The sequence below is a fragment of the Henckelia pumila genome, chromosome 2 (genome assembly GCF_033568475.1).
Source record: "Henckelia pumila isolate YLH828 chromosome 2, ASM3356847v2, whole genome shotgun sequence".
Taxonomy (NCBI): domain Eukaryota; kingdom Viridiplantae; phylum Streptophyta; class Magnoliopsida; order Lamiales; family Gesneriaceae; genus Henckelia; species Henckelia pumila.
This window is the reverse complement of record NC_133121.1, coordinates 550,367-564,347: the sequence shown is the minus strand read 5'-3', so window position 1 is coordinate 564,347 and position 13,981 is coordinate 550,367. Positions and strand designations below refer to the sequence as shown.

Sequence of the window (13,981 nt, the reverse complement as noted above, 5' to 3'; positions counted from 1 at the left end):
ATGGCCGATCACATGACAAGAAAAAAAACAGAAAACGTGAGGCTCTAACATGGAAGAACATGGAACCGTAAGTATTACACGAAAACATTCAAGATAAACAAAATAATTTACGTTCAACATGCTACATCAAATCTTTTATGAGTGAATCAACAAATCAATAAAAATCTTGCATAAATGAATTAAATAGCTTATATGGTGTTAAAGGAAAGGAATTAAACATGCCTTGATGATTTATTTGAAGCTAAACGTGCGTGTATGGGTTCCGGGGCGACGAACTCCAACTTTTCTGAGGAAATCGGCTATGGAGAATGTTGGGAGGTGGCTGATCGTGAAGAGAGAATGGAGAGGAGGATGGAGTCGGCTGAATGGATTTTAGGGTAAGGTAGGATAGGTTTTTGTTTTTTTTTTAAAATTTGATAATTATAATTAAATTAGGATAATAACTAATTTAGGATAAAATCATACCTAAATAAATATTTAAAAACTCAAACCCAGCCTATTAATCTGATAATAAACCAAAAATCCCGAAATAATAATTTAGAGGATTTTTAAAATTTAATAAAAGTCATTAAAATGACTTATTTTGGCTAAAAATCAACCCTTAAATAATTATATAAATAAATACTAAAATTTTCTTGACAAAATACCTTAAAACAATATTTTAAGGCTCATAAAACTCATAAAATATTTTTGGCTCGAAAGTTGGTATCTCGTCCGTCCACGGTCCCGTCTACGCGATCAACTCAATAAAATTTTCAAAAATATAAAAATACAATAACTGCGGGTTAAATGATAAAATAAATTTAAATCATCCATATAATTCACATAATAACACATATAAGTCATTTAACCCAAATAAATTTTTTAAATAATTATTTTCCCTAATTATGCATGCGAATTTACGTATAAAAATTTTCGGGTGTTACAGTATGATGAGTTTTATTTAACACCAATTTATTCGATAGGCTTCAGTCCTATTCCCCGTGATGATTTCGCTACTAACTCTGTTACAATTGCCCACATTGAATAATAAAACTAATAAAAAGCAAGTTATAAACCCTTGAAATAACTCCACCCAATAGGCAAATCTCATTTTTATGCTTCCAACGAGGGCGTACTAGTTGTTTTGGATGCATGCTAAAGTGTCACATTTGTTATAGTTCAAACTTGTAATTTTGTTCAATTGAGGGAGTGCCGAAATTTTTCGACACTCCTGACTTTCTCTCCAAATCAATCATTTTTTTGAATTCTTGTGTCTATGTACCCGGTTCGAAAATCCAAACCTAAAATCGACCCCACATACACTCCTAATTGTAATAGAATCACAAGTTTTTATGGGTTAATGTAGTAACCCGCATTTCTAATTAGTGATTAATGAGTAATTAATCACGTGATCATGTTTAAATTAAGTAAAACATGATTAAGTAAGTTCATGTTGGGATAACGGACTTCAGAAATGGATTCAGAGCACTCGAATTAGTTGAATTGGTTCAGAAGGATCGGACGATCCGAAGAGGAGTTCGGAGGATCCGAAGTGGATCGGAAGCTCCGTGCCAGGATCGGAGGCTCCGATCGAGATCGGACGCTCCGTCGGCGAGATCGGAAGCTCCGATCTGGACCAGGGCACACGCCATCGCTTACGTTAGCAAGGTGACATCATGGCTGACGTAATATTGAGCGATCGGAAGCTCCGAAGGTGCGATCGGAGGTTCCGATCGAGTTCGGACGATCCGAACCAGGTTCGGAGGCTTCGAACGTTGCCTATAAATAGAGGGTCCGAGAATTCATTTTCTCGCACCAATTTCCTCTCTTCTCTCTCGATTCCTAAGCCTTTTAACTCAGATCTAGGGAGATCTAGGCTTCCTATGGGAAATCCGGAAGTGGCTTAGTGATCTAGACGTCGTCGCGGAGCTACGACCCAGTTTTGAGGCTATCGTCAGCAAAGGGCTAACGACGGACGCAGGTATAGCTTTGGCATCCTAAAAATATTTAGAAGTATGCAATAGCTTAGTTAAGGCTTTTAGAGCTTTATTGTTGATGCATGGATATTTGCATTGTAGTAGCAGTAGACTGAACTAGCAGGCTTGGAGTCTAGGTCAGTGGAGCTAGGTTTGACCAGCAGTGTTAGAGGTACGTAAGTACTGACAGAGATAGCCAACATGATATATTTGCATGTATGTTGCATGAGTATGTGCTATATGTTTTATCATGTTTTAGCATGTTTTACCGTCTTAGCACATACATGATTTTACGTGTGACTGCATTCGAAGAGATGCGAGTCATTGTCAGTCTCCATAGGGAACGATGATCTCATTTTGGACTCGAGTCAGGTATGACAGTTTCCTTATGAGACTTCTGTCCTGTTTTGGATTCGGGTTAGGATGGGGTTGGCTTAGCCCTGATATGGAGTATACGAGTATCCCACGGAGTAGCTCTCTAGCCGGTACTGTATATTCTCGGTGCCTTGAGCAAGTGTTTTCACTTGAGTTTAAAATCATCTGTGTGCGCATATTTGTATTTATATAATTGCTTCGTATTGAGCGTTCTAGCTCACGCCCCTGTGTTTGGGTATTGTGTACCTTGTGGCGGGGCAGGTTTGAGGCTGGATGGTCCAGACGGCTCTCAGCAGGATGTGCGAGGTTGTAGAGGGTAGGGATTTATTTACCCTGAACCTTCGATTTGGTTGTATAACAGTACTTATACACTTGTGGTAGCGTCGGTTGTATTCTGCCGATTGGATTTGTTGTATTTTAATTATCCGCTCTTTATGCTTTAAGCTTTTATTGCGTGCGCTTTTACTATAACTCTGATTAGGTAGTGGATCTGGGTTGGGTCGCTATAGTTAAAGTGATACATTTTTTCTCCTAAAAAAATTGATACATTTTTACTCTATACATGCATATATTAATATTTCATCATTGTTTTATTAAAAAAAATTAACTGTACTTTTGAGATAAATCTCACATTAAATTAATTGGCACGACTATTTACAACAAATTTGATACTCATTAAAATTTGATGACCCGAGTCCAACCTAAGCCCAAAGCTCCAAGTCTGTAGGCGAACCTGAAACCAAGCAAAGAGTGTTAGAGGGGGCCGAGAGAGTGTCCCGACGTAGCCTCTCCAACGCTCAAGTCAGAGTCGGAAATAAATGAGTGAAGAGGAGAGTTTGGGCGCCCCTCAAAAATGAAATTAATGAGTTGCAAATGAAGTGAGCAAACCTGGTATTTATAGAGTAGAAGATAAGGGACCACGCAAATTCCGTAGGGGACCACGTGAGTGAAACTCACGCGCTTGTTCATCCGGGACTCGCCCTTGAGACGAGGCTGAAGCTAAGAGGTCTTGCCCTTAAGACCTCACCCACCTCGGGTATGCTTTACCCTAACTACTCTCCTTCGCCATCGTCTTCCTCAACTCCTAGGCTCATCCACACCTCACCTCATCACTTTCTCACCTCATCTATACTCCTCCACTCTTAGACTCATCCTCAGCTCCAACTCCAACTCCAACATGCCTCGACTCAACCACCTACCTCCATGGACCAATCTTAACACTTAGATCTAGACCCGCATCTTTTTTCTTGGCTATGGACTCCAATTGAGCCTAAACATGTGATGTACCATTCATGTGGTATCAAAATTGAAAATAGCTCAAATATCTCATTCCAATTTTGAGATATGACAAATATGAGATCACTGATCAGCTTGGCTTTAATGTCCATTTAATTTACAAGATTATACCTTTAATAATCTATTTTAATCGACATAATTTACCCTTTTAATTTTGATATTTGAGGTAATATCTATATATTTTATACCCAGAGATGATTGTTTTGTTTTTAATTTGAATATATATAATAAATATATTTGGGAATTTTTGTAAATATGTCAACAGGGTTTAGTATTTTTACTCAGCAAGACATAACAGAATAGGGGTGGAATCGGATCGGGACCCGTCTCGTAACCCCCTTATCCGATTCCCGTCCCGATGGGAATTGAGATTTTTTTTTCTCTCTCGATCCCGCACTTAAAAAGTGTCGGGACCCGAATGTTCGGGATCCCGAATGTCGGGTCGGGAGAGGGTAATCCCGAATAATATTTTTTTTAAAAAAATTATATGAAAATATTTTTTTAAAAAAAATTATGAAAAAAATCAAACAATTTTTTAATAAATTACAAATAAATTAAAATTTCTTTATATATAACCATTAAAAAACTAAAATATTTTTTTAGTACATTACAAATAAACTTAAACAACTATTTAATTAATAAAAAAATATAATTATTCATAATAATAAAAAAACAAAATAAAAATTTATAACTCAATGTTAATATTAAAAAAGATAAATATAAAAAAAATATATGGTATATAATTATAAAAACATTAATATTAAAACATAAAATTTTTTAAAAAATTATTATTTTTAATTAAAAAATATTATTAAAAAAATATTATTTTTATATTCAGGTCGGGAATACCATCGGGAAAAGTAGCCTATCCCGATCCCGAAATTAATCTGGTCGGAAAAAATCCCGACCACTCAGGCGGGAAAATTTTGGGACGGGATCAGGTTGGAAATCGGGACGGGTCGGGATTTATATAAAATTTGTCACCCCTATAACAGAAGGCTAGGGGTGAGCAAGATTTCGGTTAAACCGAATTAACCGACCGAACCGAGCCAATTCGAAAATTCGGTTTGGTTATTTCGATAATTCGATTTTGACATTCAAACAAATCGATCATTTCGGTTCGGTTACGGTTTTCAAAATTTTAAATTTGGTTAACCGAATTAACCGATATATTCAATATTATTATTTTATAATTTTAAATATTTATTAATTATTAATTATAATATTGTACGTATTTATATTTTAGTTTTAAAATCTGAACCCTAATATCTAGAAAGCTCTGTTCTTCATCCGCCTACAACCCATATCTCGAATCTCATCGCCGATCGAGCCTATGGCCGTCTCCACTCTCGCTTTCATCCGCCTACAACCTGACATCCCATCTATCTGTTCATCTTACTGGTAAGATTTATTAACATCTCTCATTACCGATTACACAAATTATTTTCACAGATTTCCAATTATCAATCTCTCGAAGCCCGACCTCACTATCTGTACTAAGCAACTCCCAGCCTTGAGCCTCCACCGGGTGGACTTTTATCACTTACCATCATTTTATTTATTATTATATTGTTTTCTCTGTAAAAGTTCAATGCATTGTTGTAATAAATAAGGGGAGGGATGGCTCCCTGAAACACTTTGTCGTGTTTCTTTTCTACAAAATGGATATATTTAGAAATGTTACCTTCATTTGCATTCAAGCTTTCTTTTATCTGTTATTGTTTGTACAATTCGTAAGTTAGAGTTTAGACAAGCAATTTTTTTAAAAACAAATCGGTGACCGAATTAACCGATTTTATTTCGGTTCGGTTGTCATCGGTTATTATAAATATTTTGGTTCGGTTCGGTTATTATTAATTCTGTTCGTTCGGTTACCGAAGCATTCCCTACAGAAGGCGAAGCGGACATTCATTCAGTACCTAAACCTTACGCCGCCAGGGAAAATAAATCCCCAGCCAAGCACCGCCCATTCCAGCCCCGGACCACCATCTCCGCAGCCTCCACCACTCTCGCCCTGGGCCCCCAGCCGGCAGCCCTTTTAACAGCTGGAAATCGCTGAAACAGATACAAATCTGCTCCGAAACAAAGCAGCCGAGGAAATTGATCCATTAAGTTGGATATTCGGTAAGTAGATGATGGAGTTGATAATTTCATAGACGTACAATAAATAGGAAACCATGAGATAAATTCCAAGTTAATTTGCTTATTGTTTGAGAGATTATTTGAGCATCTCTGAAGAATTTACTGATTTTCAATTTGATTTTTGAGCTAAGGACCCAAGTTTTGGAACTCAGTACTTACTACCCGAGTGCATAAACTTTAACATAGTTGAATGTCCATGTGTTTTGTGTGATATTTTTGTGTTTAGGTAATTATGTGATATTTATGAGTAAATGTGATTCATGTACTTGCATGTTTCTCCAGTCACTTCAGCCATGCATTTGCATTTAAGCTTTTTTGTTTGTTTCTCATACATGTAGATTCCACAAATTAGAACAATGTTACTAAAATTGAGACATAGTGAAGTTTCTGTGGATGAATTGCGAAGCTTTGTTAACATGCAATGAATTTGCCAAAAGCCTGTAAAAGCAATCAAACATGTGGTTGACCGTGTTAAACATGCTTATTGCTAAGTAAAGCTCAAGTTTTTTTGTTTCACCATGAATATTACAATAGTTTAATATTTCAACTTCGACTTTAAACAATATGAAATTATTTCCTCACAAGTCACAAGAACTCTGTTGTCATTCATTTTCTCCCATTGAAATGTGATTTTTTTGAATGGCACGAAAGATAATATAGAGAAAATGAGATTGAACCAGACTCCAACAAAGAGTTAGACAATCTTCAGGGTTTTTTATGTGATATAATTGTAGAAAACTATTAATAATTAAATTTTGAAACTTTTGTATTTTTAAGAACTTGAAATATATGCATTTCCCTATCTGCGTGTTGGAGAACCTTGTAGAAGAGACACCTCCAATAGTTCCTTCACCCCTGCTGCCTCCTCCTGTGTACAGTAGCTCCAGATTAACAGACCCAACTTTAGCCTTGCCATCATTTTTTCCCCAATTTTCAACCCCTCATATTCACATTCATCTCCTGTTGGGTACAGTGAAGTTCATATTTTCGTATATTTTTCTATAAGTGTGCTTTACTAAGAGATATATGATAAAATTCAGATTTGTTTTTGTTTGGTTTCTCGTTTATTAAGACTTGTAATTTTTTTCATCTATTACACATCTTTGGAGCTTGTTGGCTCATTTTCAAACTATGAAACTGCTCAAGCCTAAAAATTTCGGTCAGTCGAGTTTGAACTTGAGCATTGAACTTCAGCTAATATCATGCCCTCAATTATTCGGATTTGTGGACATTTAAAGAACGAAATGCTTTATGAATCATAAATTTCTACATTCGATAGAAAGTTGATGGGTATTTACTAAGATGAAAAATCACGAGGAAATCTTTTCATCTATGTGGTTAACGAGGAACCAAGAGTACAAAAGAGAGTCTATACAGGTTTCTATTATTCATTTTGTCTTCCTATTTGCTAAAAGTCATTGTTAGCTGTCAGGTTCTATTAACCAGAATGATAGCAGCAATTTCTTGGGTTCCAAAAGGTGCCTCAAAGTCAGTCCCTGCTTTAGCTGATCCTCCTTCTAAAGAAGAGATTGAAGAGCTATTGAAGAGTGATGTCTTTAAAATACAGTAAGACCTGTTATTTTAATCCTATAACTGGTGATTTTTCCGTTGAATGGTATCCTCGAAGTTTAAACCAAATGGATAGAGCATCAGAGCTGATACGAAATGGAGCCATATTTTCTTTCTCCATTTTTCCATTTTTTCATCTTGGTGATATCAATATCACGAGCTTTTCTGCCATAATATTTGCATGTTCTTTTATCGGTTTCAGCAATGATAATGGAAATGACGAAGAAGATCAAGATATGGATTTTGATGGGTTAAAGCTAGGTAATACTGATGAACTTGTCAATGCACTAGCTGCAGCTGATGCACTGGGCAAAGCTCCCAGCAACTCAAAGCTGGAAACTGATGGATTAACTGATGCATTGAAGGAACTTGATATGGATAATTATGACGATGAAGATGACGGTATTTTTTTCTTTCCCTTGATACCGATACCGTTTAATCGAACTACGACTTGATTATCATTAAAACACCTTAAAAATCTTGAGGAAGGTCCGCTTTTGGGCCTCGTATTTTTGTATGGATGTGTCAAAATTTTATCTGATATGAAATGAGGCTGCATTTTTTTAAACAGGTGTTGAGTTGTTTGGTTCGGGCCTCGGGAACTCGTATTATCTAAGTAATGAAATGGACCCTTACTTAAAGGATAAGAATGTAAGTCGCTTCACCGTACTATGGCTTCTTTTTAAAGTTCCTTTGTTCTCTTCTTTATCGAAATTTTTTTTTGCCATGGTCTACTTTTTTCGCTTGTTCTTTGAACGTTTTACTTATCTGTCCACACACTATTTTTGCACTTTCAGGACGATGACTCCGAAGAGGAAGAGGATATCACTATAAATCCAGAGGATGCAGTCATTATTTGTGCTCGTAATGAGGATGATGTCAGCCATCTTGAGGCATGTGACTGAAGTAAACTGTAAAAACAACACACACTTCAACTTCTTTTTAATTGTGTCCTAACATTAACTGCTGAAATTTTTGCCTCTTTACCAGGTTTGGATAATTGAAGATCCCACTGCAGGGGATATCAACATGTATGTACACCATGATATTGTCATCCCAGCTTTTCCACTTTGCACAGCCTGGCTTGATTGTCCTATCAAAGGTGGAGAAAAAGGTAAAGATTCAGCATTCTCATTGTTATGAACTTAAGTTCATAACACTCATGTTGACTTCTAATTATCGGTGTTTCCCTCACTAGTTTAGGTTTTATCATTCTTTTATAGAGTTCTGAAATTAGCTGTCTTTCTATACCTCATTTTTGTTGCTTGCTTCTACATTGATTTCTGTGAGAATTATAAATGAGGAGAATAATAGTTCTCCTTCATGTGTTACTAGTTTGTCATTATTTAGTATGATTCTTAGAGCAAATGTGATCTTTGTGCTATTTTACAATTGAATAAAGATAACAACTTACTGCTCTGGAGTCTGCCGTTGTCCTTTTAAGGATACTCTTTCGTGGAATGGTTGCTGGGTGTGCTTTCTTCTCCGGTAAATGTTCACATTTCACAATAGTTGAAACTTGGTCATACAAATAATGTGAATTTTTTAATGACTACCTGCATCCCTAATTCCCTATACAAGTTTGCCATTCTGACTTGTTTGCCATTCTGACTTTGGCATGAAATTTTTGGTGCGTGTTGAAAAATGAAATATTTGGATATGTTTGTATATTTTTCTCTTAAAAGAAATGTTTGTGAGTTAACCTTGTCACACCAAAGGTATGTTTGAGCGAAATTTGTCATTTAAGGAAGATAAATTATTTAGGGGTGTCTCATAAATAAAAATGATAAAGCAAGTAATATTTTTAGTTGGGATGTCACCTGCAGCTTTTGTGTTCAGTAGGATAGATGTATTTTACATGGTTCACGAGCAATGATGATATTCTTTTTTACTGTTTGTGAAATGTGTATAGGCTATGGAGTGTAGATCACTGTTTCTCATTCGATTTTATTATTCTATGGTATTTTGGAATGAGTATAGAGTATGTGCTAAATGATGGTGGTGAAATTGCAGTATTTGTAAATGATCATACATAAATGTTGTCTATATAGTCCGTAAACTGTAGATAACTTTCCCTTCCCACCTTCAATAATTTTATTGTTGTATAGTACTTGTGGAATGAGTATAGGCTATGGATTGAATGATGGTGCCCATGGCGGCGAGATTGCAGTATTTGTAAATGATCACGCAGATGTGTTGTCTTAGGTATCTTTAACATCATTTTCTTTAGTAAAGTTCTTCGAGCCTTCGAGGTAGTTTCTCTTAAATTTTGTTAATATGTGTTTTCTGCTGGAGAAAGTACTTCAAAGGCGGCATCGTTTTATCTGGCTCTCTTTGGATGTGAATTTTTCTTGATTCAATATTGCTCATTGTTTTCATCAATTTATGCTTCTTGATAGGCAACTTAATTGCTGTTGGATCAATGGAACCAGCCATTGAGATATGGGACCTTGACATTGTACGTGGTTTTTTCGCATTTAGTTCTTATATCATTGATTTTTGAGTTAGATGGACAGATTTAATGGATCTCACCATTCTTTGATGCTTTTAGATGGATGCAGTTCAGCCATCTGCTGTATTGGGCGGTATTGTTGAAAAGAAAAAGGCAAAGAAGGTTTATATCTTAGTTATACGTGAATGGCAATGCCTGCTTAAAATCCTTGATAATTATATGTTCTGCTGATATTTTTCCTTGCTATTGCTAGTAGATCATTACTATTAGGTTTTAATTCATACGCATGACCATTGCATCAAGAGAATTCAAGAGAATTTTTTGGGTCACATCCCTAGACTGTGTTTGATTTTAAAAATGAGTGTGTACCTTGCAAATGGCGATTTTGATGTGAAAGAGAGATTATTCGAAACACAAGTATATTATGGATGGGAATAGCTCTACGCTTGCAGTTGTCTCCAGAAATTATTAGTTATCTGTTTTACGACCTTGCACTAGTAAATCAAACAGAACTATTCAATGTATATTCTTCTTATCTGCTCTCTCTTTCTTGATGTGCAGAAGTCTGTTAAATATAAAGCTGGCAGTCATACCGATTCAGTTCTTGGACTTGCTTGGAACAAGGAGTACAGGTTTTTGGAGCTTCTGATGATGTTTTTTTTAACTGTTCAGAATTTGGGATAATGTTCTGTATCGATCAAATTATGTATACATCCAGGAACATTCTTGCAAGCGCAAGTGCGGATAAGTTGATTAAGATTTGGGATGTGGCCGCTGAAAAATGCGATATAACCATGGACCACCATACAGATAAGGCAAGGCTTAACCTGGATTGCATTGTGTTATGAACATAAGAAATTCACTCCCTGCTCTTTATTTTCTCAACATTTTCCATCTGTTTTGCTCATAGTTGCTACATGTGTGCGCTTTGCAATGCCTACCACTGGGCAGAACACATGCGCCTCAGAGACACTGTCTGGGGCGCAGCCCTTGCAAGAGGCGAGTGCCTTTTGCAGGGTGCACATCGCACATGAGGCATGATAATGCCGCCTAAGGAAAATGGAACCCAGATGCTCGTTTTTACTTAGAGATGAAGAAAACCCATGGCCAACACTCTTTACGTTAGGCCCAGGAACACAGCCCACAACAGCAACCAAATGCTAGTGTCTGCCCAAAGAAAAAGAAAACACATGCCAACACACTTAAGTCGTGCCTACTAACACAATGCCCAGAACTCTTTAATTAATCAATTAACCCAGAATGCACGGTGCAGTCTTGACTCGCCAATTTCACGATCCTTGATTTTGCCAATAGTAAGAACCAGTGTAAGCACTAACATTATAGTAAAATTCATTTCATTTATGTGCATTATAAAAGATAATATATGATGTGTCTTACTGCAGTGAAGCGCGCGCCCCATCTTGCGCCTTATACGTACTGTCTATGAAACCTGTGAAACTTAGCGCGTGTTGCACCTTAAATACTATGGTTTTGTTTAGTGATTTCAAAGTCAGCCGTACGAACTTATGATCAAAGTGTACATGCAAGTATGCAAAGTTTTTTTAGTATGTCATTTAGAAATGAGACTCCACATAATGTTTTTGATAAAGCTGGCATTTCAAGATATATTTGAATTGATAAAACAAGTATTTGACAGAAAATTTGTGGATCTAGGCTAATTTCCTAATATTTTCCTGAAATTGACCCTTTTGATGTGATTGTGTTGTCTCCAGGTCCAGGCAGTTGCATGGAATCATTTTGCCCCACAAGTTCTTCTCAGCGGTTCGTTTGACCATTCTGTAGTTATGGTATCTTTCACTAATTCTTGCACAACCTTTTGCACTTCTTTGTTTGGCGTATGCAGTTTTAGTTAAATCAGCACTGTTGCTTGACTCGACAATATTTTAAATCTCAGAAAGACGGCAGGGTACCCTCTCATGGTGGATTTAAGTGGCCAGTTGCGGCTGATGTTGAGAGCTTGGCATGGGATCCACACACTGAGCATTCCTTTGTGGTTTGTCCTCCGTCCTTGCTCCATTCCAACCAATTTATTGCTCGACACCCACATCCTGAAATCCATTTCTGCGATTGCAAATTTCTCAAAGTGCTCGTTTTTTTTAATTATCGTGGATAAATTATCAACCAATGCATTTATTTTGATTGTTTTCTCAGGTCAGTCTTGAAAATGGCATGGTACATGGTTTTGATGTCCGTGCTGCTAGCTCTGAGTTATCCTCAGAGCCTAAGCCAACTTTCACTCTCCATGCACATGAAAAAGCAGTTTGTGCAATTTCCTATAACCCTGCAGTCCCTAATGTGTGATTCGATTTTCTCCCTTGTTATTGAAACATTGCACATTTTTCCTGTACTCACGTGTGGACATTATATTTGCAGCTTCTTGCTACTGGTTCCATGGATAAGATGGTAATCATCTTCTCTTTCTTTTTTGTTTAATTATTGTTTTCCTCCACCATACTGAGAGTTTTTTGTGTACCAATCTTTTCATTAGGTTAAACTATGGGACTTGTCAACCCAGCCATCATGTATCGCATCCAAAAATCCAAAAGCCGTAAGTTACTTTTTTGTATTCTGGTGTACTTGCCTTTTGTATTTTGAATGCTGGATTGATACAAATTTGGTTTATGATTTGTTTTTGTATTATCTTTTGATGAAATAAGTTGATGCTAGCATAAGTTATTTATAAGAAGCTGATTCTCTTGGTCATTTCTCTTTTCAGTAAATTGATGACGACATATTTATTGTTCAAACTTACATTAATGATTGTTTTTCGTTTATGAAGTAACTCTCATGGTTGAATTGTATTAGGGAGCTGTTTTTTCAATTTCCTTCTCGGAAGATTGGCCTTTTTCATTGGCAATAGGAGGCTCCAAGGGAAAATTGCAGGTAAGCAACAATCACGTTCTCTATTCTATATTCTATATTTTATCTGTTATTGTTATTGTATAATGTTGAACTTTATTTTATGAAAGAGCTCGTGTTGGAATCATTGTGCACTTCTCATCTTATATATAGAAAGCAGTTGAAGGCATGTGCCATCTTTATTTTTGATTTTACAGATGTGGGATCTGTTATCTGATGCTGCGGTTTCTGGAAGATATGGAAAGTATGCCAAACAGCACAAACATCCACCTTCCTGATCATGGAAGCAAAAATGGTTGTTTTGTTATCTGTTGTATGTATTGAAATGGTAAGTTGAAATAGTCCTGATTTATTAATTACCTATTTGTTCGTTAATGTGATCAATTATGGCGAGCCCAAACCGCGATTCCTGATATTTGGTTTCACTAGGAATGAGAGGCGGAGTCCTGCGCAATTTTGTTGGGGTGAACCATTATTTGTTCATTCATACAGTCAAAGCTTACCCTCGAAGAGCTACTTTTACTTAGAAAGGTCATGTAGTTTTACGTCGCTGCATTTTAAATTATGCTCAACCCTGATCCTGTATGCTAGCCGGCTCTTGTTGCGGTGAGGCACTTTCAAAGGTGCAGTCATTGATTTGCTACCACTCGGGGAGATTGTAAATCAAACGTCGACCTTTCAGTGTTTTCTTAAATGTGTGTTGTTAGTCAAGTACTGGAGAGAGTTGTGATTTATGAACGAAGATCCCTAGCAATAATTCCATGTTTGCTTCTTTGGTTGGTGGGAATGGGAATTTTTGTTGGAAATGTTAAACCTCAGTTCCATTTTGAATTTTATTTATTTGGATGACGATAAACTCATAATTATTATCCTTTTCCTCAATGTGTAGAAGCTTGCAAACTAGATAACGTTGATAATTTTTTGTTATAATTTTTTTTAAAAAAATTAGAAGTGGATGAGATATAGATAAATATTGTTACGAATTTAATAGCATACGATTTACTGTATTTTTTAAAAATAAAATTTCTTATTTTGTAATCTTGATAAAGATATTTTCGATACTCTTACACCTAGACGTGTTCAACAGATCGAATCAAACCGAAATTTTGGTTAATCGGATCCAATTTCATCAAAAATCGAATCGTATTTCACAAATACGGCTCGGTTAAAAATTCGAAATATTTTTGGTTTTTTGGTTTGGTATAAGTTTAACCGTATTTCTATTTATTTATTAATAAAAACAAATAAAAAATGAAAAACAATTTAAAAATTTAAAAAAATAAAAAAAACTGGTTTTTGGTTTTGTGAA

The 13,981-nt window shown here is 36.1% G+C and overlaps 1 protein-coding gene across 3 annotated transcripts; it reads left to right on the top strand.

The window, feature by feature from the left end:
- Positions 1-4,891: 4,891 nt before the first annotated feature.
- Positions 4,892-13,580, top strand: LOC140881815 (uncharacterized). Of its 3 annotated transcripts, none has more exons than XM_073287409.1 (19): positions 4,892-5,030; positions 5,522-5,753; positions 7,204-7,337; positions 7,543-7,742; positions 7,912-7,991; positions 8,138-8,233; positions 8,331-8,454; positions 9,740-9,798; positions 9,892-9,954; positions 10,354-10,424; positions 10,511-10,607; positions 11,526-11,600; positions 11,708-11,806; positions 11,965-12,108; positions 12,187-12,216; positions 12,302-12,361; positions 12,619-12,696; positions 12,870-13,000; positions 13,102-13,580. In XM_073287409.1, exons 3-18 carry the CDS (start codon positions 7,219-7,221, stop codon positions 12,948-12,950), a joined length of 1,476 nt encoding a protein of 491 aa, XP_073143510.1. In that variant the 5' UTR covers positions 4,892-5,030; positions 5,522-5,753; positions 7,204-7,218; the 3' UTR covers positions 12,951-13,000; positions 13,102-13,580. The 3 variants fall into 3 exon arrangements, with proteins under 3 accessions (XP_073143510.1, XP_073143509.1, XP_073143511.1); XM_073287408.1 differs by having other exon boundaries at positions 5,510-5,753; XM_073287410.1 differs by having other exon boundaries at positions 5,510-5,753; positions 7,197-7,337.
- Positions 13,581-13,981: the final 401 nt, after the last annotated feature.

What these genes read in the sequence shown, in the direction of transcription:
- LOC140881815 (XM_073287409.1), top strand. Translation starts at nt 7,219, where the DNA reads ATGATAGCAGCAATTTCTTGGGTTCCAAAAGGTGCCTCAAAGTCAGTC. An exon ending in TTGACCATTCTGTAGTTATG is followed by an intron (nt 11,601 to 11,707) that starts GTATCTTTCACT and finishes TTTAAATCTCAG; the next exon opens with AAAGACGGCAGGGTACCCTC. An exon ending in CATCCAAAAATCCAAAAGCC is followed by an intron (nt 12,362 to 12,618) that starts GTAAGTTACTTT and finishes GAATTGTATTAG; the next exon opens with GGAGCTGTTTTTTCAATTTC.